Source organism: Rhineura floridana, chromosome 7 (genome assembly GCF_030035675.1).
Source record: "Rhineura floridana isolate rRhiFlo1 chromosome 7, rRhiFlo1.hap2, whole genome shotgun sequence".
NCBI lineage: Eukaryota > Metazoa > Chordata > Lepidosauria > Squamata > Rhineuridae > Rhineura > Rhineura floridana.
In genome coordinates, this window is record NC_084486.1 from 59,517,240 (window position 1) to 59,540,347 (window position 23,108).

General features: G+C 44.4%; 1 protein-coding gene across 2 annotated transcripts in view; it reads right to left on the minus strand.

The window, feature by feature from the left end:
• Positions 1-23,108, minus strand: part of DOCK1 (dedicator of cytokinesis 1) — a 702,192-nt gene that overhangs the window by 259,196 nt on the left and 419,888 nt on the right. For both annotated transcript variants that reach the window (XM_061635676.1, XM_061635677.1), the window contains exon 29: positions 17,404-17,498. In XM_061635676.1, the coding sequence (XP_061491660.1) occupies positions 17,404-17,498 (95 nt within the window). The remainder of the gene's footprint in view (positions 1-17,403; positions 17,499-23,108) is intronic.

A 23,108-nucleotide genomic window follows, 5' to 3' on the forward strand; every position in this document is an offset into this window, starting at 1 on the left:
GACCTGGCATTGATAAGCAGCATTTTCAACCCAGGGGGGTTATCACCCCGGCTATCCAGACTACTTGGGTGGGGAGACAGCTTGGGGGCAACCAGCACCCTGTTGCACACCCATCTCCCCTGATGACATAACTGTCTCCCCGCTCTGTATCTCCCTCTGCCCTTCACAACACTAATGGCAGCCCCCTGGATCCCTTCCTCAGCCCTCTTTAGTTGAAAACACATCCTTCCTTTATAAAAAGGCAAAAGCCTTGCTCTTAAAAGCAACACGCTATGCCGAAGGGTGGGATATAAGTGTAAAAAACAAAGAAATAAATAAGCAAAGAATAATAATGTTGGAAGAAGTGCACAAGCAAAGATATGCAAGCAGTTTTGAAATATATGCTTACTAACCTTGGTGATGGTGGGGGGAAGTACTCGGAGAATTTGAAAAGCACACTGATGCTTAGAATCTGTAGCTTTAAGTAATTAAGCAGCACTTCCTTTATACATTTCAAAGCTATACTGTATTCCATAAATACTTATTAAGCACCAATGTGTCAGGCACTGTGGACTTAAAACATGTTGCGTTCTATTTTAAAGACAGACATATGTCAGTGGAATTCTCATAAAGAAAAAGGGAAAGGAAATCTGATTTTTAAAAAAATGGATTAGAGCTCCATTTATTTTTGACATCATAAAACCCATTCAGTTCCAAGGCACATTTTGAAATAAATGGAAAGACTGACATTTCACAGTGGAACAAAAGGTTTCAGCTTTCAATGAATAATGTTTTTATATTGTTGTAACTTTATTAAGCAGATTATGGAAGGGACAAATAAAAATTGTTTGGTGGACAAACTGTTTGTTTAGACAATTCTACTAAAACATATATAAGTAGCACTTCCATTATACTGTGAAGATAAATCTTACTATGCTCTTTCTAGAATGAGTGGCCGGTATGATTAAAAGGAAGAGAGGCAACACTTTGTACACTGTGATACAGCATATGCAGTAAGTTGCCCAATGCCACTCTCTTAATTAAGGTCTCATCCAACAGACTTTTGCCTTGAGGACCATCTACCTGAACAAAGTTGTCATGTATCTTATAACTTTATGTGGTGGTATATTCATCAATATTCAGCACCAGCAGCCTGACAACCCACTAATTATGCACTCTGACTCGCAATTCATTTCCTCAATTCTCCCCGCCCTTCGTTTCCTGAATTAGTGTTGTTGAAATCCTTCATTATATGTTAATACATTAAAATATTTTGCTACAGTCTAAAAACAAGGTTCTAATTTTAATTAGTAAAAATGTTGCTAATCTTGTGAAATATGGATTAACAATTAAAAATATTTAATTTCTAAATTGCAACTTCCTGGCCACACTGTTTTCATACTAGCACTACAGAACACACACTAATATGAACAAAGTATGTGGTGCTGCCTTCTCAGAAAATTGGGACTTCATTTTAATTTCTTGCCAAGTAGATGGTAGCTACTGTGCCAAATATGACTTATTGTTAATGGCCTTTTAGGGAAAGAAAAATGGAAATTTACTGTGAATTTCTATTTGTGGATAGGGCTGGAGGACATTCCTGATTAGGGATGGCTCCTCCTACTGGTCGTGACAGGCAGAGTCTAGAAACTTCTTCGTCTCCTCTCCGGGGGGAGGAGTCATCCTGCTCTCCAGACCCAGCTGACAGAGCAAGAACTCCTCGACCCCATCAATGCCAACCATGCAGACGTTTATTAAACAGACACCTGTACAAAGTAGTAACTAGGAAAAGGTAATAACCAGAGACAAAACAGACAACTGGAGAAAAACTTCACACAAAATGAGATACCCGCAGTACTAGACATCGTGTGAGATATAAGACGCTAGCAGAATGCTTCAAGCCCCCAACCCTCGCTCCAGAAGGCCGCAGCAGAGGAAGGAGAGGTGGGTGGAATGTCCTCCAGCCCTATCTACAAATAGAAATTCACGGTAAGTAAAATTTCCAGTTTTGTTAGATAGGGCTGGAGGACATTCCTGATTAGGGATATAACATAGCAGTACCCACATCAACAGGGTGGGCTTCCTCTGTGTGAAACTAGTGAATTAGCACCTTCTGGAATGCCTTGCTACCAAACACGGCATCAGCTGGGGAATAGAAATCTCTTTTATCATGTCTGATGAGGGTGTGTGGAGAGGCCCACGTGTCCCTCAACAGATGTCCATGATTGGGAAACCACCCTTACATGGTGCTGAGGCAGCCGCCCCTCTAATGGAATGTGCCCTCTAACAGAATGTGCTGCAGGGTCCTTACCCAATGCCTCATAGGCCTGAGCTATGGCCGCCCTGAACCAGTGAGAGATGGAAGAGGTAAACACCTTCTTTCCCTTAGAGTTCCCCAGGAAAGACACAAATGATGATTCGGGATGTCTAAACTCCAGTGTGTAGCACCCCCAACGTCCAGAAAGCTTAGGCTATGGGGCAGTATACAAATGCAATAAATAAATAAATAAATAAATAATGTCCAACAGGTGCAACCTACATACCTGAGTACAGGAAGGAAATGGTCAGAAAAGACGGTAAGTCCATCTCCTGAGACCTATAAAGAACTGATGTGGTGGCCACCAAAATACTGTCGTATAAGTCAAGGTGTTCAGAAGGCAGGTGGCCATAGGGTCTAAGAGTGAGCCTGCTAGTGTCAACAACATCCAGTTTAGGTTCCAGGTTGAAAACCTGTGAACTGTCTGCAGAGAAATGAGAACCACCCCTTTAAGGAAACGCTTAGAGCAAGCGGTTTGAAGACAACAGGGAACCCTCAGACTAGAGGACATACTACTAAGGGAAGCTGCCTGGCACCTGAGGATGGCTGCACTGAACCCTTGGTCCAAACCTGAGTGTAAAAAACCCAGGAAGGCCTGAACGCTTCAGGACAATGGATCCACCGATATTTTTGAGCACCAGCTCAAAAATACCCTCCAGGTGGGAGGGAAACCCCTATTGGTTGACTGTTTACGTGAGGCCAATAATATATCCAGGACTTTCCCTGAAAAAACCTTGTCCCTCAACTCGATCCGCTCAGCCTCCAAGCTGTGCATCGTACACTCCATTAATTGGAGAGAAACAACTACCACTGAAGTTCCCTATAAGGTATGTCTGGAATGCACACCCTAATTCTCCCCTTTGCTGGAATGGGATCTTGGAATGGAAGCAGAAGCTACTGAAAGGGCTGGGGGATGAGCAGGGCCGGCTCTAGGCATGCAGGGGCCCTTGGGCATCAGCTTGCCCAGGCCCCCCGGTGGGTGGGTGTGCACACAAGCACATGTGCCCCCCACAGCCCCCTATCTGTCTAGTCTTTACTATTGCCCTTAATGAAGATGGCGGCCGCAGTTTCCCTAAGGGGAATGAAGCCTCTGCCGCCATCTTTGTTGATGGCACACGTGCATGCTACACACGCACATCTCTGCCATCAACTAAGATGGCAGCAGCGGCTTCAATACCTTAGGGAAGCTGCAGCCGCCATCTTCATTAAGGGCAATGTTAAAAAGCCGGCTGTCAGGTAAGTGGGGGATGTGGGGGGGCGTGGATCGTGGAAGGGGAGTGGAGGGCCCCTCAGGGGCTCCTGTAGCTCTGGGGCCCTCGGGCCAGTGCCCAACCTGACCGCCCTTTAGAACCAGCCCTGGGGATGAGCATCAACCATCAGATTATAGCCCGACACCCTCCTGCGATTAAGTCAGAAAGAGCATATCCAATGAACACTTGTAAAGGTTGTTATTTATATGTCAGAATGGTTTGACCTTATACCAAACTCTGAGGCAAAAGCTTCTGCAGCTAGATGCAGTTTCTCACACTTGTTTGTGCTGGCAGACAGTGGCAATGTCACATAGACCTGTGCAGCACCAACCATCCCCATAATCAAACTTTGATTAAAGGCACATAAAAGAGTAGAGGGATAGGGGCTGCTTTTCCTGTTGATTAGACAATACAGAAGCAAGCATTGTCTGCTCCCTGATTCTATTAAAGCAATCCTCAGACAGGGATTATCTGTGAAAGAGAGGAATAAAGAAATTTATGTTACATTTAACACAAATGTAAGTGGATTGCCTTCAAACCGATTCCAACTTATAGCGACCCCATGAAACCTTTGGTTGTGTTCATAGGGTTTCTGTGGTAAGCGCTACTCAGAGGTGGCTTGCCATTGTCTTCCTCTGAGGCTGAGAGGCAGTGACAGGCCCAAGGTCACCCCCATGATCCCCACGGCCGTGTGGGGATGTGAACCATGGGCTCCCATGTCCTAGCTGAACACTCCAGCCACTGTCCCATGCTGGCTATCATTGAAAACATACATTTTAATTAATACTGAACTGCCAAGGCTCATACAGAAAAAACAGAATAGTCTCTGAGGTTGAAGGGGCCATTACATGCAGGCCAAGTTACACCTATGGTATTGAAACTGAGCTCTTCTGAAGCTGTGTATACCATAAGCCAGTATACTGAAACCCTGACAACACAGAGGCAAGTGGAACTTTTTCAATGTCTAGGGATATAGACTCATGAAACTAGAAAAAGAGACAAGCCCATCTTTCAGTTTCATCCACCGGGACACTTAACCACCATCCTCTGGGGGGTGCGCTCAGGGTCCACAAGGGTTCCTAAGTAGGGTTGTCAGGTCGGAACCATTCAAAAACCTGAGAAAATGGGGGCGGGCCCTAGTGACATCATGGGGCGGGCCCTAGTGACGTCATGGGGCGGGCCCTAGTGACATCACGGGGCAGGCCCTAGTGACGTCATTAAACATGATACATTGTATCAACCACAGTTGCTTGGAGCATACCATTCAAAAATTTTTTTCTGGAGATTAAAATAGAAATCTTACCTAACATAGGGTGTTCCTAGGTCCATCTGAAGTGACAAGGTCATTCTTTCTCACAAGCTTAGGGTGATGCAAAATGGAAATGGACTGCCTTCAACTTGATCCCAGATAGGGTCTTCATGGTAAGCAGTATTCAGACAGAGGTGGTTTACTATTGCCTTCCTCTGAGTCTGAGAGGCAGTGACTGGCCCAAGGTCACCCAGTGAGCTTCATGGCTGTGTGGGGATTCAAACCCTGGTCTCCCAGGTCATAGTCCAACACCTTATCCACTATACCACACTGGGGAGAGTAGAGAAGACCAATGCACTTTAGCTGGTAAACCAGCCCACCAGTGTGTCCAGATGGCATGGATAGCTGCTGCCTCTTTTAAAAATGTTGTGGTGGGAAGGTGTGTACAATTACAAAGCACTATGTACAAAAGTGCTCCAGGGAAAAACAACCTATGTGCATTTCAAAGGCTGCATGTATACACGCCCTCAGAATAACTACAGTGCATGCTTTAGGCTAAATCTAAAGTCCCTGAATCTATAGAGCCTTTTTTTGAACCACCCTTCAAATAAGCTTTCAGTTATTCCAGAGCAGATAAATACTCACAACTGCTAAAGAGGGAGATGAGAGAATTATTCCGTAACATCCATTAGCTATCTTATTGTACACAGAACTGGGGTGGTTAAAGAGTTGAAAACAACGGTCAAATTTATTCCATCCTTTCAATTAATGCTTAAGGGTGAAGTAGGATTCTAAGCCACCATAGTGATTGTGAAGACATAACTGGAGGGGCTTAATTCTGGTTAATTAGCAAAGGATACATTAGCGTTACCTTGTTTATATGGCATCAGTGTGTCTCTCACAATCATACATTGGCAAATGCAAGGTTCAGTAGTGCATTAATGCAAATGGCACTGGGAGAATCAGCATTTGGGAGCAATTCATGAAATATGGTGGGAAGAATTCACATGGGCGGTTGCTAGGAGACGGGGCCCGCCCCCATTTTCTCAGGTTTTTGAATGGTTCTGACTTGGCAACCCTAGGCCCTGGACATCTACCCCCAAATCCTACTCTGACAGCATCACCAATCATATTAAAGAACAAACTAATCCTCCTTTTCTGAGCTTAAACATGCTGCAGCTTCAGACATTTCTGCCTCTCCTGTACCCCATGAGGCAGCTCCCTTAATTCCAACACACACTAACCACCACTAAAGGAAAAAAATGTGTACAGGAAGGGGGAAATGGATGCCAGGCTCCTATTTTCAGTTCATGGAAGTAACGCCTAACAGTCAGAACAACGGTTAGGATATCTCCAGAATCAGAGGCTCGGAGTCAGGATTTCTGAGCTCTGCTCAAAAGAAAAAAATTTGGCCTGTATTATGTTACAGGAACTAATACACAACAGCTATTGATAATCTAGTCTGGGGAGGGAGGTCTTGAACAGAAGCAAGTCTGTGGTTCTGTATCCACCTCTCGACCTGGGAAATGGATGTAAAGTGTGCTTAAGGGCGTTGTTTGTGTTGGGAGTCAACATTCTTGAGTGATAGGAAGAGGGCAGGAAATCAATTGCTAGCATCTCCAGGCAGGCCTAGGAGCATCGCCAGTCTGAAGCTCCACAGAGCCACTGCCGCTTGGTGTGTAGGCCAACCTGGGGCCCTCTAGGTGTTTTGCACTACAACTCCCATCTGCCCCAGCTACATGCAGCCATGCTGGCAGCACTGATGTAGTCCAACCCACCCGGAGGGCCCCCAAGTTGGCAAAGGCTGGATGGCCCAACGGTCTCACTCGGGATAAGGCTGCTTCCGCCTGCGTGTCAAGCGCAAACGTCTGAAAGGAGCCTTCGCGTGTCCAGGCTTGAAGCGCCTCCCCAATGCTTCAGGCTCCCTCGCAGCCCGGGTGGGTGGAGGCGGCAGAAGGGCGGACGGAGCCGCCTCGGTGCCCCGTACGTGCTGAGACTCCCGGGCAGAGGGAAAAGGGTGAGGCTCCTGCTCCCCCGGGAGGAGCTCGTGCTGGCTCAACACACCTTTGCTGCTGTTTGCAAGGCTTGCGTGGAGGCTCAGCCGGGAGAGCTGCATGGGCGCACATCAGTCAGGTAAGGGCAGGCAGGTGTGCGTGTGGGGGGGATCCGGCAGGAGGTTGTGGGAGGTGTGCAGGCCAGAGCCGGAGGGGCCCCCTGGGAAGAGCCACAGGAGGGAGGGCGTTGCCAAGGCGCCCTGCAGCCAGCAGGCTTAGGCTGGCAGGCATGCAGCCCCAGCTGCCATCCTGGGCGGCAGGTGGAGGATTCAGTCTACCCCCTCTCCCTCCCCTCCCAGCCTCGGTCTAACCATCAGAGCGGGCGGGGGGAGCCTGTGGTCCTTCCGATGTTGCCGAACTACAGCTCTGCCAACCCCCTCCCCCCGTTATTAGGTACTCTGCCTCCCTCTGTAACCGTCAGCTAGGAACGTTAGCCCCGGAGCCGGTTCCCCTGCTCCGGAAAGGGCGGCCGGCGTCTTCTTCACCCCTCCTACTGTGGGCGCCGCGGCTGGGCGGCGGCGGCTGCGATGGGGCTCAGCAGTCTCTGGCTGGGGGGGCCCATCGCGGCCGCCGCCGCCCAGCCGTGGCGCCTACAGCAGGAGGGGTGAACCGTGAAGAAGACGCCAGCCACCCTTTCCGGAGCAGGGGAACTGGCTCCAGGCGCCTAAGAAGCAGCTGGCCCAGCCTCGCTGCCACCACCTCTTCACGGCTCAGGGGCTGCCAGGCCGCTTGGACCTAGCAACCGCTCCCGCGGGGACTGCTGCTTGGGGGGGTCCCTGAAGGGGCGGCAGCTGGACGGAGCCCACGTCATGGCAGACGCGGGCCAGGAGGCTGCCCTCGCGCACCCAGGCGGCTGCGGGCTCCACGTCCAGCCAGCACCTCACCTGCAGTTGTGTGTGGGCGCTGGCTGCTGCTGTAGCTGCATGCTGCTCGCTAGCGGGCAGGGGCTGCTGCTGGGGGGGGAGTCCCTGCAGGGGCGGCAGCTAGACGTGCTCTATGATGGGCCTCAAGCACAGGACTGAAAAAGGGCGGGAAGGCGGCCAGCCACAGCCAACGTATGCGTGTGTCAATCATGCATGCGTGGCTGAGGGGGCCAATGAAAAGCCGGAGATCCACCTTTTTAAACAAAGTATTGCCGGAGGCCGGAGACAGCCCCCTTTTGCTGGAGACTCCGGCAGAAAACCGGAGACCTGGCAACCCTATTCCCAAGGTCAAAGGGGGTTGCCTTCAAGTCGATTCCGACCCATGAAGACCCCATGAGTAAGGCCTCATGGCAAGCAGCACTCAGAGGAGGCCCACCATTGCCTTCCTCTGAGGCTGGCAGGCAGTGAATGGCCCTACACCACACTGGCTCTTCATAAGGTAATTATCTGAATTTATTCCAAACTGTGGCTATAGAGATAAGCCAACTGTTCTTGCAGATACTACCACATGTAAGGGTTGTGGTCCTTCTCCTGGGAGGAGGGGGTGTAAGCTTTGAGGCTTTCCATTTATATGCTTTCTGACTGTGGCCCCCTAGAGGAGCTAACAGGCTCCTCTGTTGTTGCCCAGCAACGTTCCCTTGGCTTACCTTTTCAGGCCTTTAAGAGAGAGAATCAGCTCTCTAAATGTCTCAACCCAGATTACTCATGTCCCTGTCTGTTCTGAGGAGGAAAATCTAATGTTTCCACAGGAACAAACCTGAAATACATAAGACTTATTCCCAGATATTTCACCCCTTATGTTTCTGAGGGAGGAGGGAACAGACATAGTCAGCCTGAAGGCTGACTACGTTTAAGGGAGTCACTTTGTGTAACCCTTCCACATAAAGGGAACACACTAGGTCTTCGGATGACCACCATCTGACATGATTTATAACCTTTCTCCAGGGAGTACACTACACATATCCACTGCCCCATGCCTTGACCTAAGCACCTGGTGTCAGGGCTAGAACACAGGGAAGAGGGAATACCTTGTCACCTAAGCTTAGGCATCCCCAACCCCCCAAAAATCTTGATAAGCACCCTTTGTTCCAGCTGACAACCTCTGGGTAAAGGGGCCTCACATCAACCATCAAGGCAGAAACCAGGAAAGCTAGTCCAATTCAAAAACATCATGAAGAGAACCCACTCAGCCCTCCAGACAGTTCTGAAGGGGCGTGGGGAATTAAACCACCTCTGTGGGCTGTTTGGCAGGAGCAGAAGGGAACATCCTTATTCTATTTTATGCCCTGTGGCCAGGAACTGGGATGAGGGCTTGGGTGCCACAGGCTGTTCCTTAATTTACCGGAAAAACTGCCTGGCCAGAGCCAAGGGTAAAATATCAGGAGCGGATTCCAATTCATCCCCTGAAAACTTAGAACAGAAGCAGCCTCAGATTTCTGGTTCCACGAGAACTGGGTGCAAACTGCTGGAACAAACTGCTGGAGGAGCTCAAAGGGTGAGATCCCACAAAATGGCTGCGTATCCCTGGCTTGTATGTCCTCCTTCATGAAGGATATCTCCCCCAAGGGGGAGGCCCCTTAAAATCATGGGAATATATATAACATCAAACCAGGATAGAGACTAGGATCCTTGATGCAAACACGAAATGCTTCTTTGCCTATTTAGTAGGCAGTTTTGATTTACATGCGAACGCCCATTCTGCATCCCACACATCATCAAGGGCCTGAGGACAATAACCAGCTTTGCACCAGTCGATGGAAGCCTTTCTAGCTCCTGCTGAATTCGACTGGGCATGGGCATCGCCTCCCCCCTCAATATCTGAGAACTGCAGCACTCTGTGCGCCTTCAGAGGAAGGGGTTGAAAAACCTCTAGGGAAAGAGCCTAGGTTGCACTGGGCACCTCTAGATCCTTTCCTGATCCCTATCAGGTTCAGGGGAATCATCCAAATCAGACAATGCCCCCTGTTGGCCATAGACCTGCTCGGGCAACTGTCCTTGTACCTGCAACCCCTGGACCATAGTGGGTGCGGAGTATGCGTGTGTCTGGGTATCTGATCAGTCCTGTTGACTCATAGCACCCTTTACCAGTGAGATCCTTGTCTCCCAGCATGGGCGCTGTCTGAACCCCTGCCCTGCACAATATGACAGGGAATAGGAGTAGGACACCCAGGTTGATGTCGGGGTGTGCCACCCCAGCTGATGGCTAGAGTACAATGAGAGGGGGATCTGGTATAGCTGTATCGCTATGGCAAACTGCTATATCTCCTCTCCCTGTGTGAGTCGCTAGAGTGATATTTGCGCCTCCGCTTTCCTTTATGGGATCGCCTACTTGAGGGTCTGTCCCACTTACTTTTAAGGGCATGGTAAATGGGGCCCCTGATTTCAATGAAGATAAACTCCATGACCCCAGACAAGAACTTAAGAAACTGAGAATGGTGTGTGTGTGTAGCTTCCATACCTTCAGCAGGAATACTCGCCCCTCGCTGCCCCCACTTGGGGTTGGGTAGAGCGCAGGCTGATAGCTTGTTGAGCCTTGCGCTGGCAGCTCTTGAGAATCCATCACATCTCCCGTGTAACAGAAGTCTTGGCGGGGAAATGAGGAAGATGCATGCAAAGCCATAAAATGGTGGCCGCAGCTGTTCTGCACTTAGGAAAAAAGTGCGGGAAACTGCTGCAATGGCGAACCACTGTAGTGGGCGCTGCTCAGCCCCCTGCTGCTGTGCACGATCCGATTTTGGGGTAGATACATTTTAAAATGACCTTTGGGAGTCATACCCTTGTCTTAAGTGCCACAGAAATTATCTTCAAATAGTAAATATAACATACACAACTGTGCCAGGATGCATCTTCCAGAGTTTTACTCTATGTTTCTTCCTCTTGAAAGTACAATCATCTCTTTCAAGAGTAATGTGACAAGTGGTCCAAAGTCTCAAAACAGAGAAGAAATAATGGGCAGGAGATAGGCCAACATCCACGTAAACTGCGGTAGGATTACAAATGCAAATTCTGTGAAAGCTTTCTTAGCCATTTTTATTTATAATTGCAGTAAAACAGCCAAAGCAAACAGAGCCTCCACATTTAATTCTGAAAACTACAGTCCCATGCATGACAACATGCAAATATACTTCCATCAATTTTAATGAAACTGGAGGGCCACTTCACATGAAATAGCTACACTAAAGTACACTCAAGCACAAGCTTGTGGCCAAACCGCCATTTATCAATTGTATATACCTGTCAATAACAACTGAACATACAATTCAAGGATGTCTGCTTTCATTTTAATTAAGTTCTACGGCCACAATAAAATTAATTTGAGAGAAGCTTTTTTATCATCTCTGCCAAGACATAATAGTTTAAATATTTTGGCATAGGTGCAGCTGAACCTTATGGCAATAAAAACACATAAAGACATGGCAGTCTCAAGCTAGTTTTACTGAGACTTTTGTATTGCAGAAGTCATTCGAGGTCACCATCATAAATATATAAAAATATAAAATATAAACTCTTTACACCTACAGGTAATTAGGACTTCAAGGAAGGTCCTTCTATATATGTACAGGACAGCATGGCACATTTCCTATTCTCCAGAATGGTTAGGAACATGGAGAACTAGTATCAGAAAGGTATTTCAAGTTCAACAATCTTTACATCCAGGTTGGGGGGGGCACTTTAAAAGCTTAACTTTGATAAAAGCACCTATTGTGGGTTGGATACACCAGTCGGACAGTTTGGATTGAGAGTCTGTAGAAAATGTGGAAATGAGAGGAACAGAGTGCAAGGAGGGATAATTTTCCTACAACATGTGTGTAGTGATTAAAAGAACCACTCGAACAGGAGGCTTTTCTAAAAGGTTTTATATACTTCAGTTAGAATGATCGTAAATGTAAAAGACTGTTGTGCGCACCCCAATCTCCAACTAGTGAGAGAATTCAGGGGTTCCAACACTTACCCAGGGTTCAGTTTTCTTGGAATGAATGTCACTGTGGTGTCTTTAGAATATATGGTTTTATTTACACATATATACAACCTGAGCATAAGGAAGGGCTCACAGCATCAACACTCCAACAGATCCTGTTTCCCCATTAGGTTTCCAGGCAGGCTTCTGAAAGCCATAACTTTGGATTCAGCACAGAGAGCAAGTCAAGACTCTCTGTTTTCCCAGCTCCAGACCTGATTAGCCAAGGCTAGCTCCTGGACTATTGTTCTCTTCGACCTACAAAATGACCTCCAGCCAGGTGACGGGAATGGGCCATCCCCTCTTGAAACAGTATCACTAGCCAGTTGTTCCTATTTTCTCATGCAGTTAGTGAAAGTCTTGGCCAGAGCCATTACCTTAACAAAGAGACTACAGATCCCAACCTCACAGATACAGAATTTCAGGCTTCAAGGATACCCACGGGCATCATCCAAACCACCCCCAATCCTATAACAAGACATTTAGAAAAGTGTAAATATTTCAATAGCACTGGTTGAGATCTAATTACATCAAGCAGTGGTCAAGCAAAAGACATTTTTGCATCCTACAGAAGTGTATACGTTCATGTGGAATTTTAATTAGGAAAGAGGACTGAATTCAGTAGCCAGATCCTTTCAATAAATATGCCACATGGTTTAGTTTCTTTTCATCAAAACTTGTTGGGAGCTAGAACCTTAGAGCAGAAATGAGGGTGGACAATCATGACTTCTGAGTTCCATGAGAGGACAATTGGAGAGGATGGCTTGACATGACTGGATAAACATTAAGGTTCTGAAATAAATTATAGTGAGGAGTGACAAGAGAGAAGGGGGAAGACTTCTGTCATTCTAATCTATTCCCCTTTGCTGCCTCTCTGTTATTTCACTAAATAGTGGTTATTCCATTTCCTTTCCTGCTTCTAGTTTGGTCATTTCAACATAAATTAGAGACAGCACTGTTTTTGCCAGTCAAACCTTTTGACGTTTTGCCAGCCAAACTTTATGATGGTATATAAGTGCCACGACCCACAAACTTGCAGTGCACAATGGAGCACTCTGTTGAGGATGAGGTTCAGGTGGCTTCCTTGAGGGGAGAACCACAAATGTCTTATGCAGGACCCTCCCAGCCTCAAGAAAAAGGCCTGGCATCATCCTGTGACTCAGAGGATGAATCCCCTGTAGTTCCTCTGTCTCCCCAGCCTTGGAGACGTCAAGACTGCAAAAGAAGGTGACGGCCCTTTAACCACCCAGCTAGTTGCTCCAGAGTGATGGAGTCTATCTCACTCCAGGTCTTGTAAACCTACATCAGGCTTCGGTCAGTCCTAGCACCTGCAGGAATACCATATTCCAAGTTTGGCACTGTCCATGTCCTGTTCTTGTCTGCTTTGACCTACCTTCATCAGACATTGCCCACTTGCTCAGTTATTGGACAATAACTGAGAGAGCCATACTGTTATTGTTAATAGAAATGCAAAATGGGGCAGGGAACCTCAGCAAAAAGGTAAAGCCCAGCCTTTTCATTGCACCTTCCAAATGCTTCTTTCACAGGTTGCCCTAGCTTGAGTCTGCCCAACCTCTGCTAATGCCTCTTCCTACTGCCAGCCAGAGGGAGGAGGAGCCTGCCACTGATACTCTATTAAGTGCCAGCACGCTGGAGCTTGTTGGCTTCATCACTGCTTTAAAGGGTATGTTCAAAGCATAATGAAGTGCAGGGGGACTGGGCAAAAGCTGCATGCCTGAAGGAGAGTCAAGTGGAGCTAGGGTGATGTCTACTGTGAACTATAGTGGCAACTACCATTAAGGAATATACATGTGACATAAGTACCATCTGCTTCTAATTTCTTCTGGCACTAGCACTCCACACCCAGAAATATTCATTTATTTGTAATTAAAATATTTATATAGACCTCCTTTCATGTAAAACCGAAAGGTGGTTAACAGAATAAGTAAATACAAAACACAATAAAATACTAAAAAAAAAAAAATCCGTATGAATGGAATTCCAAACATACATTCCATACTAAATTTTATAGCAATAAAACTATCTCAGTTTTATAAGAAACAGTTTTTGTGGTTAAAACAGAAAATGCAAAACACCTATATTAGGGGTATCCAGTGTGGTACCCTCAAGATGCTATTGGACTCCAGTTCCCCTTAGGTCCCAACCAAGTATGGCCAATGACCAGGGATGATGGGAGCTGTAGTCCAATAACATCTGGAGAGCATGACCCATACAAGAGAGCTGCTCTCATGGCTTTGTAATAATATGATCGCCACTCCTATATCAATAATTTTAGGTCAAGGAAGATATAATCAACCAAACACCCCTCACCACTTTAAGAGTTTTTGCTCGTCACGTTGCCTAGTAACTCCTACTCGAGTCTCACAAAGAGCGGAAAATTCCGTCTTGAACAAACCAATACACATAAACTATTCAACGTTACTTTTTAATGCGAGATCAGTAAATAACAAGACGGCTTTCACCTATGATTTGATTAATGATGAATGCACTGATTTCGCATATATAACCGAAACTTGGCTTGAAGACTCAGGTGGAGTTAATCTAAATAGCCTCTGCCCCCCGGGATACTCTGCTCTTCACCAACTGAGACTTGACAATCGAGGAGGGGGTGTAGCCTTTATTCATCGTGAATCCTTTTTGTTATCCAGATTACCTTACAAAAATTATCCAGGTTTTGAACTCCTTGGTCTAAAGCTTGGTCATCAGGATCCTATTGTAATTTTATTAGTTTATCGTCCTCCTCACTCCCCAACTGATTCAATGTCGGAACTATTTGATTTGATCTCAGAATTGATGTTGGAGTCCCCCAAACTTTTAATATTAGGAGATTTCAACATTCACGTGGACTCCCCTTCTCTATGATCAGCACAAGATTTCTTGACTATGATGTCCACCCTGGGGTTACAACAATTAGTACAGGCCTCAACTCACATTGCAGGCCATACCCTTGATCTCATTTTTCAATCACACCTAGACATAAACGATTTTCGTATAGATAACATTATGATCTCTCCACTGCTATGGTCTGATCATCATCTGATTCGATTTAAATTATCAGAATCACTTCCTTCTCCCAAGACTACGCCCTCCATTAAACTATACCGCCCCAAAAGATTATTAGACTTAGATACGTTCATAGCCAAGCTTAAGAATTATACTAGCCCCTCTACGGGAGTGCAAATTGATACCTTGACCAACTCGTGGAACAATATGTTGACTGAGACAGTGGATTCAATGGCTCCTCTCCGTCCACTGAAAACAATCAGATCTAAATCCGCCCCTTGGTTTTCGAATGACCTTTTGAAAATAAAACATTCCTATCGATGTCTAGAAAGGTGTTGGCAAAAGACAAAAAGTCCATCTGATCGAATACATGCAAAGAAATTTGCCAAATTCTACGCCTCGGCTAGATTGATACCCCAAAGACGCTTTTATTCGACAGCAATTGCCTCAGCGGGAAACCAACCAAAAGAACTTTATTGCATAGTAAATGGTCTTCTGCATCCGCCCCAATCCATTTCTCATTCAGTTTATTCCCAGGTCCGCTGCCAAGAATTTGCCACATTCTTTGAGGCAAAGGTCGACCAGATCCGATCTACCTTAGATCATACTGAGGTGACAGACACAAATATCGTCATGTCAGAAACGGTTTGCCCTTCCGTCTATTCCACCTTTCAACCTGTTCTTCCAGATGACATCCCTCAGTTTCTTAGTAGAATGAATCCAACTACCTGTTTACTCGATCCATGCCCCTCCTGGCTTATAAAAACATCGAAAGCTGAACTGGCAAATTGGCTTAGTATAATTGTTAATTCTTCTTTGCAACAAGGCCGCTTACCTGAATGCCTAAAAGAAGCTATTGTTATACCATTATTAAAAAAAACCCTCTTGATCCCACAGTGCTTAATAATTTTCGCCTGGTGTCCAACCTGCCTTTCCTGAGTAAAGTCATCGAAAGAGTCGTAGCTACACAGTTACAAACGTTCATTGACACCATCAACTGCTACGACTCCTTACAATCAGGTTTCAGGCCAAATCATGGGACAGAAACAGCCTTAGTCGCATTAATTGACGACCTTCGGCTAGAATTAGATAAAGGTAATTTGTCACTACTAGTTCTATTAGATTTATCAGCCGCTTTCAACACTATCGATCATGACATCTTGTTAGATCGTCTCTCGGAAACTGGACTTAAAGGCATGGTACTACAGTGGCTCCGCTCCTTCTTAGAAGGCAGGCTTCAGAAAGTTGCCCTCGGGGATTATTGTTCAGAGCCCTGGCCTCTAAGATATGGCGTTCCGCAGGGCTCTGTCCTATCCCCGATGTTATTTAACATTTATATGAGGCCTCTAGGCAAGATCATTCAAACATTTGGAATTCATTACCATCAGTATGCGGACGATACGCAGCTTTATTGTTCTTTTCCATCAAATGACAAAGAGGCCATCCTTCCCCTTAATCAATGTCTATCGGCAGTTCAGAATTGGATGACCAGAAACAAATTGAAGTTAAATCCAGAAAAGACAGAGGTCATCCTTATTGGAAAAAGTTCTCCCCAAGAAGCTGAATTTTTACCATCACTGGATGGAATTTTACTCCCTCTGAAGACTCAAATCCGTAGCTTGGGCATAATTCTGGATTCAAATTTGACCTTAGAACCTCAAGTTGCGGCTGTCTCCAGAGCTGCATTTGCCAAATTAAAGCTGGTCCGTCAACTTCAACCGTTTTTAGGAATGGCTGATCTAAGAAAAGTAACCCAAGCCTTGGTAACCTCGCGGCTAGATTATTGTAATTCCTTGTATGTTGGACTCCTGACTAGATCACTTCGACCACTCAAGTTGGTTCAAAGAGCAGCGGCAAGGATGATCACAAGAACCAGCCCTCGGGTCCATACCACGCCTCTTCTATATCATCTACATTGGCTCCCCATAGAATTTCGACACCAGTTTAAGTTACTGGTTTTAACTTTCAAAGCTCTACATGGATTAGCACCGACATATTTGGCGAACCGTCTCTTTAAATTTAAATCCCATCGGCCCATGAGATCAATTGCTGAATACACCCTTAGGGTTCCATCAACTTTCACCATCCACCAAATGGCCACTAGAAAACAAGCTTTTTCTGTCGCAGCACCTACCTTTTGGAACAATCTACCACTTGAGATACGGCTCTCTCCCTCTCTTATGGACTTTCGTCGTCAGACCAAAACTTTTTTATTTTATCAAGCTTTTAATTTTTAAAGGGAAACGTTTTCCGACTTTTTAGCAGTAACTGTTATACTTGTATGATTATGTACTAGTGAATTATTTACCGCTCTGAATTTGGAATCTGTGAACTAGAGCGGGATATTAAATCTGCAAATAAATGTTATGTCCATTAAGCATACTAAAATTGTTCTGAACCTTTATAGAAGCATTTTTAATAGTAGGACATTCCTTTGATCTGTGATGCATCAGAAGACCAACATTTTATTGGGAAAGCATTAAAAAATAATAGGCATCTCTATGAGTTAATGCTTCAAATGACCATTTGCATCAGAGAAGGGGAAAGAAGCAAGCATAATGTAAATGATGACGTGTGCTACACAAACATGCACATCTCTAACTAAATAATTATTTCAGAGAAGGTTCAGTGCTTTTCTTTGGTACTTACTTATTCTGCATCATGTTCATTATAACCCAGTCAGAGGGATAGACATTTTTCCCAATGAGATTCTTGAACATGATGAATGTCTCCATCAGGAAGTCCTTAAAAAAAGGGGGAAAAATATATGAAGACTACTATTTTATTCTTTTTCTCTCTTTTTTAAAAAAAAGCAGCTGGGTGAAGAAAAACTCACTAAATTAATGATCTGATACAAAAAAGTGCAGGACAAATATGGCAAAACTAACCAGCTCTGCTATATCACGAGTGGACTATCATGCAGAAATTTATATCTATGCAGTTTGCTTTTAATAAAGCACTGGTTAGAGCTGATTAGTTTTGCTGAATTTGTCCAGCAAGAGACATCTTTTTAATCTGGTCATTAATTTAGTAAGTTGATTATACTGAAAGTATAGATGCATAATGGATGTGACTGATAAATAATATTTAGAGATTGGTGGATAATATGGAGAGATAATATGGAGGTGCAATTGAGGTTTGTTATACTGTAATGTATACATTTTAATTTGGCAAGATTTCTAATATTATGTTGCAAGGTATTGCTTTCTGAACCAAAGGGAGCTTGTCATACATATAAGAGACTAAAAGCTGGCAAAAAAACACAAAAAACACTTCAGCAGACAGAAAAAGAACACGCACGTGCACACACATTGATTTTCAGTCAAATTACTAAATTCAAAGAGTGACTACTGTGCAGTCAGCACTGGAATGACTCCATCTAAGGCATCGGTGAAACAGAATATTTTGACAAGAATAGAATGACCTTGCATTGCAGACTTAGAATTTGTGAGTGACAGTGGTTAACATGTGTTGTTCGCATTACATAAGGGAAATTGTTTATTCCAGGCACATACTTAACGAGCTCAGTAAATGTGTGCTAGCTTTAAGTGATCAAACTGCATACTTTTCTAGTAATTTTCCCAAAAACCTGGTGAAAGCTTAACGTTTCATTTTCCAGATCAATCTAAATATTTTGCTTACTGAATTATCATACAGTCTTGCTTTCATTTAGATTCATGTTTTCCTTTCGAATAAAATGGTTGGTTTCCTTGCTACTTTGCTTCATAACTTAATAACTGAGACTTCAGTAGGATTTATGCCTTTTTGAATGGGGGCAGATCTGGACCTATAGAATTAACTTTGAATATGTTATGATTGCCAATGCACACACCCTTAAAGTAGATTCCATTTCATACGTTATTAGTTGTACAGCATGCTTCTGCTGTTGGATTTTCATACAGAGTATGCTGCTGCAGTTTGGAAGATGAATTTTCATTTACTTTGCAGATTGACTCGAGTATTTTACTAATCATAAAGGTGGAGGAACAATTTTTGGTATTAATTTGCTGATTCAGCTACACTTGCTTAATCTGTTTACATTTAAGTAGTCTCAGATTATAATCAGAAAAACAAGTTTAATAGCATTTCCAGTCCATAACAGTCTGTATCGGAGGAAAAGATGGAAAACATCAGCTATGCTGAGAGATCACCTCCATTTGGTTCCTATTCTCCCTAAACAGTTTCCATTACAACTGTTAATTAGAAAAACTACAATATAACTTTTAAGAACTGGTGCCCGAGCTTGATATTTGTCTCTTCCTTCGTTACCCCCTTTTCCTTTCTTGTCATGTCTGTAACCATGCAAGCAGGGGCTGTCTTGTTTTTATTGATCTTATATAAGCCATTCTGGGGACCCTTTTGTCCAAAGAGCAGGGTAAAAATGCTTATATATTTATATAATGCATTTCCCCTTATTATTTTAGGAATAGACAACCTGGTGCCTGGCACACTACCACCTGCTCTGTGAAACTCAGTGTCTGTGGACAGTGGTCAGTCATCTCCCCCACCCCTTGTTCTTGAATTGACCAAAGGGATAGAAAAAAAATGAGAGTCCAGTGCTTAAATGAAGGAAGGATGGTTCTTTCCCTGGAATCACTACTGATTCCTGGTCTTTCATTTCCCACCCACTTCCTTCCAAGGGAAACCCAGGCCAGGCTGTGTCAGGGGGAAAAATGAATCTTTGTCTTCTAGTCTCTTCTCATTGGCCACATAGGAAGGACTATCCTGACTGGAGTGTGTAAGGATGAAAAGAAATTCTCCTTTCCTTACAGCATTCTGGCACATTTTTTTATTGAGGATTTCCAAAGCAGAAAGAGTGCTGAGGGTGGCAATGAGTAAAAAACCAAGGCAGAAATCATCCATAAAACCTTTAAACACACACACATACACAAAACACAAAACTAAAACCAGTGATAGTCACAGCAGATTCAAACAGCTAAAAGACAAGGGAGTAATTCCATTAAAATCTCTTTGTCTGTTAGATCAGCTGCCAGCCAGGCAGGAGGAACAAAGACTGTACAGCATATAATGCAGAGGACCTTTTGCAAGTTCCAGGGTGTCTTACTTTTTTATTATTTAAAAAGTTACACCTTGCCTTATCCACAGTGCTCAAGGGAGCTCCTGAAGGACTCCCCAAAAGCAGTATAACACTACTAACATACAGTAATAATGTTACAGCACAGTCAGTGCAGAATAAATGACATATGTTAGAAAGACTGTAAAGAAGACTGAAGTGAAAGCATATATTGTAAAGGCATTCAGGTATCCCTCTTTTTATTGTTTTGTTGATGCTCCATGCTGATGCTGTGGCTTTACAACTAAAAACACAGAAAAGCAGCATGGTTCATATTATAAACAATTACTTGTTCTATCCTATATCTTACTTATCCAATTAAAAATTTGTGCAAGAGGAAAGAATATAATTTGCACCCTCCTTTCATCAGGGTCTCAGATGTTTCATACAATATGAGCTTTTCTAGCTTACAGTGTTTTATTTTACTTATTTACATATTGTATTTATAGGCTGGCCTATAAGAAAAGCTATCAGGACATTATTGCAAGATGGAAAAAAAACTTAAAAACCCAATGATAGTAACATGAACAATATATTAAAATATGATGCAGCATAAACTCAAACTCAAAGAGTAAAAAAATAAAACAACGGCTAAAACAGATTTAAGAGGCTGCAGCAGTGTAAAAGGCCTGGCCAAATAAAAATGTCCTCACATTTAAGTAGATATGGTGGGAGGTCAAGCACAGGAAGGGTTCACATCCTCTGTGTGCTACGGCCAACCCAACCAGTTGTAAATGAAATCTGGTTAGAAGTGACTGGGTTTGGTGGTGGTTGGCTGACCAATGCTTCTCCACTCTCTCCACTATTGTATAAGGTACAGAGGTAGCCAAGGGAAAAGGAGGCAGAGGGTGCAGCAAAGAGGCAGGCCCCCAATGGTATGACATGGATGGTTTCAGCACCATCTAAAGCTGGAACAGAGACTGAAAACTTACAAAGCAATTAGAGGCAAAACATTCCAAAACAACAGCCAGTAGAGAGCCAGAAACTGAGAAGAGACAGGAGATTTACTATGGGTTGGATTGGGGTGGGGATATCAACAGTCCTTTACAGGCCAAGTTGTATAGTTCTAGATAGGTGGCGAAAGCTGTTATGTAACTAAGAGGTCAGGCAGATGCCTGTGACAAGTTGGCATTCCTGACTCGGTATAAAGGGCAAGAGGAACATGGGTTCTCTGTCCTCTACATTAAGCAAGGAAAGGACTGAGCTTTGAGGACTTAATGAAGAAGGTGAGGTAGTATTTCACAGTAGGTACCAGGTAGGCACTTCATAGCTGGGACACCAGTACAGAAAAGACCCTTTCACTAGTAGCCACCTGCCACACCTTACCTAGTGGGAACGCTCAGAGAAGAATCTCCAAAGATGATCTCAGGCTCCAGGTAGATATATGCGGGAAGAGGCAATTTCTTAGGCACAGTGGTTCCAAACCATAAAGGGCTTTCAAAGTTCAAAATCAGTACAGAAGATGGGAGCTAGTGAACAGACTGGGAGCTAGTAAATATGACAAAGTCCTAGTGTAATATGCGCCTTCTTGTTAGTTCCATCATCCTCAAAGTTCAAGGGATGGTGGCCCAGGAGAGGGCTTTCACTGTGCCAGCCCCTAAGTTGTGGAATTCCTGCCCTATAGAGTTGCATCTGGTACCTTTGCTATACAGTTTTCAGAGAATGCTAAAGACACATCTCTTTACTCTGAGATGTATGTTTTGGCTCCTGAAATGTATGTTTTCAGAACCCACCCTATTTTTGTGATTGAAATGTGTTTTGATTCTTTTTAATATTGTATTTTAGATTTTGTAACCCAACCTGCAACCTATTGCTGAAGGGAAGGTGGTAACAACAACAACAATAATATAACCCAGTTCCAGTTAGCAATCTTTTTGCCATAATTCTGGACTAACAGAATTTTCTGTACCTTTTTCATAGCTACTTAGTTGCAAGTAGCTTATTGTGTTACTCCAAATTATTATTATTATTATTAAATTTTATTTATACCCCGCCTTTCGGCCAAAGGTCCTCAAGGCAGCTTACAATGAAAAATAAGCACAGGTATAAGAATACAATAAAAATACAATAAAAAAAATACAATTGACAAAAATTAAATTAAATAACAAATAACATTATCATTATCAGCACCGCCAAGAAAGAGGAGGTAGCGGGGGCGGCAGCTCCCAAGAGGCAGAAGGGCGACAGGCATTTGTTACAGTGAAGCTGTTTGCTGTTTCAATATTGTCTTCCTCTCCATGTCTTCAGGCTCGCTCAGCTGCTGCTCCCCAGGCTTCTGCTGCTGGTGTTGATTTATGTTGGGCGGCAGCTGCAAGAGCTCAGGCTCGGGGACCTGGACCTTGCCTGGAGCAGGAGGAGGAGAAGGATGTGGCGGTGGCTGTTGTTGAGCAGGAGGCCCCGTGCTGGGAGGCCCCATGCAAGAGGCCCCGCACCAGGCTGTTGTTAGGCAGGAGGTGCTGGGCTGTTGTTGAGCAGGAGGCCCCCATGCTGGGAGGCCCCATGCAGGAGGCCCCGCGCTGGGCTGTTGTTGAGCAGGAGGCCCTGTGCTGAGAAGCAGCGGTGAGGACCTGGGCCTTGCCATGCTGTTTCTCTTTCTTCTCCAAATGGTGTTGGGCTGCAGATCCCGTCACTGCTGACCACTGGTGATGCTGCTGGGATGGATGGGAGTTGGGAGTTCAACAATATTGCCACCCTGGGCTCCATGAAAACCCTATTCATAGGGTCACCATAAGTCAGGATTAGATGTTACTTGGGCACAGTTCTGTAGCAACACAATCTCTAGTAGGATTGTGGCTGACAAAAGGCACTCCATGCCACACAGGCTATTTGTGCCTCTAATGACAAAGATGGATCAATGAGGAGCACTCAAGCCTTGAACCTGGTTATTTGGGGGGAATGCAATCCCATCCAGAACAGGTTGAACACCCCTCACCTAAGCAGACAAACTATCTTTTAAGACTACTTCTGTCTTGTCAGAACTGAGCTTCTCATGCCAATTGGATTTGATGAGAATATAGATTTTGATGCATCTGCTTACAGATGTCACAGTACTCTAAATCCCCAGACTGATTGATTAAATGTATGAGTTCGCCCTTCACTTACAGTGTCAGAACAGGTTACAGATACCATAAAAACAAATTAAACAATGTCAACAAAAACACCAAAGTATAATCCTATCAATAAAATAATATGAAACCTAAATTCAACCAACATAGTTCAATCATGACTAACCCAGCAGTCCTACAATATGATATGTAAGCAACATCTGGGTTTAGATCAT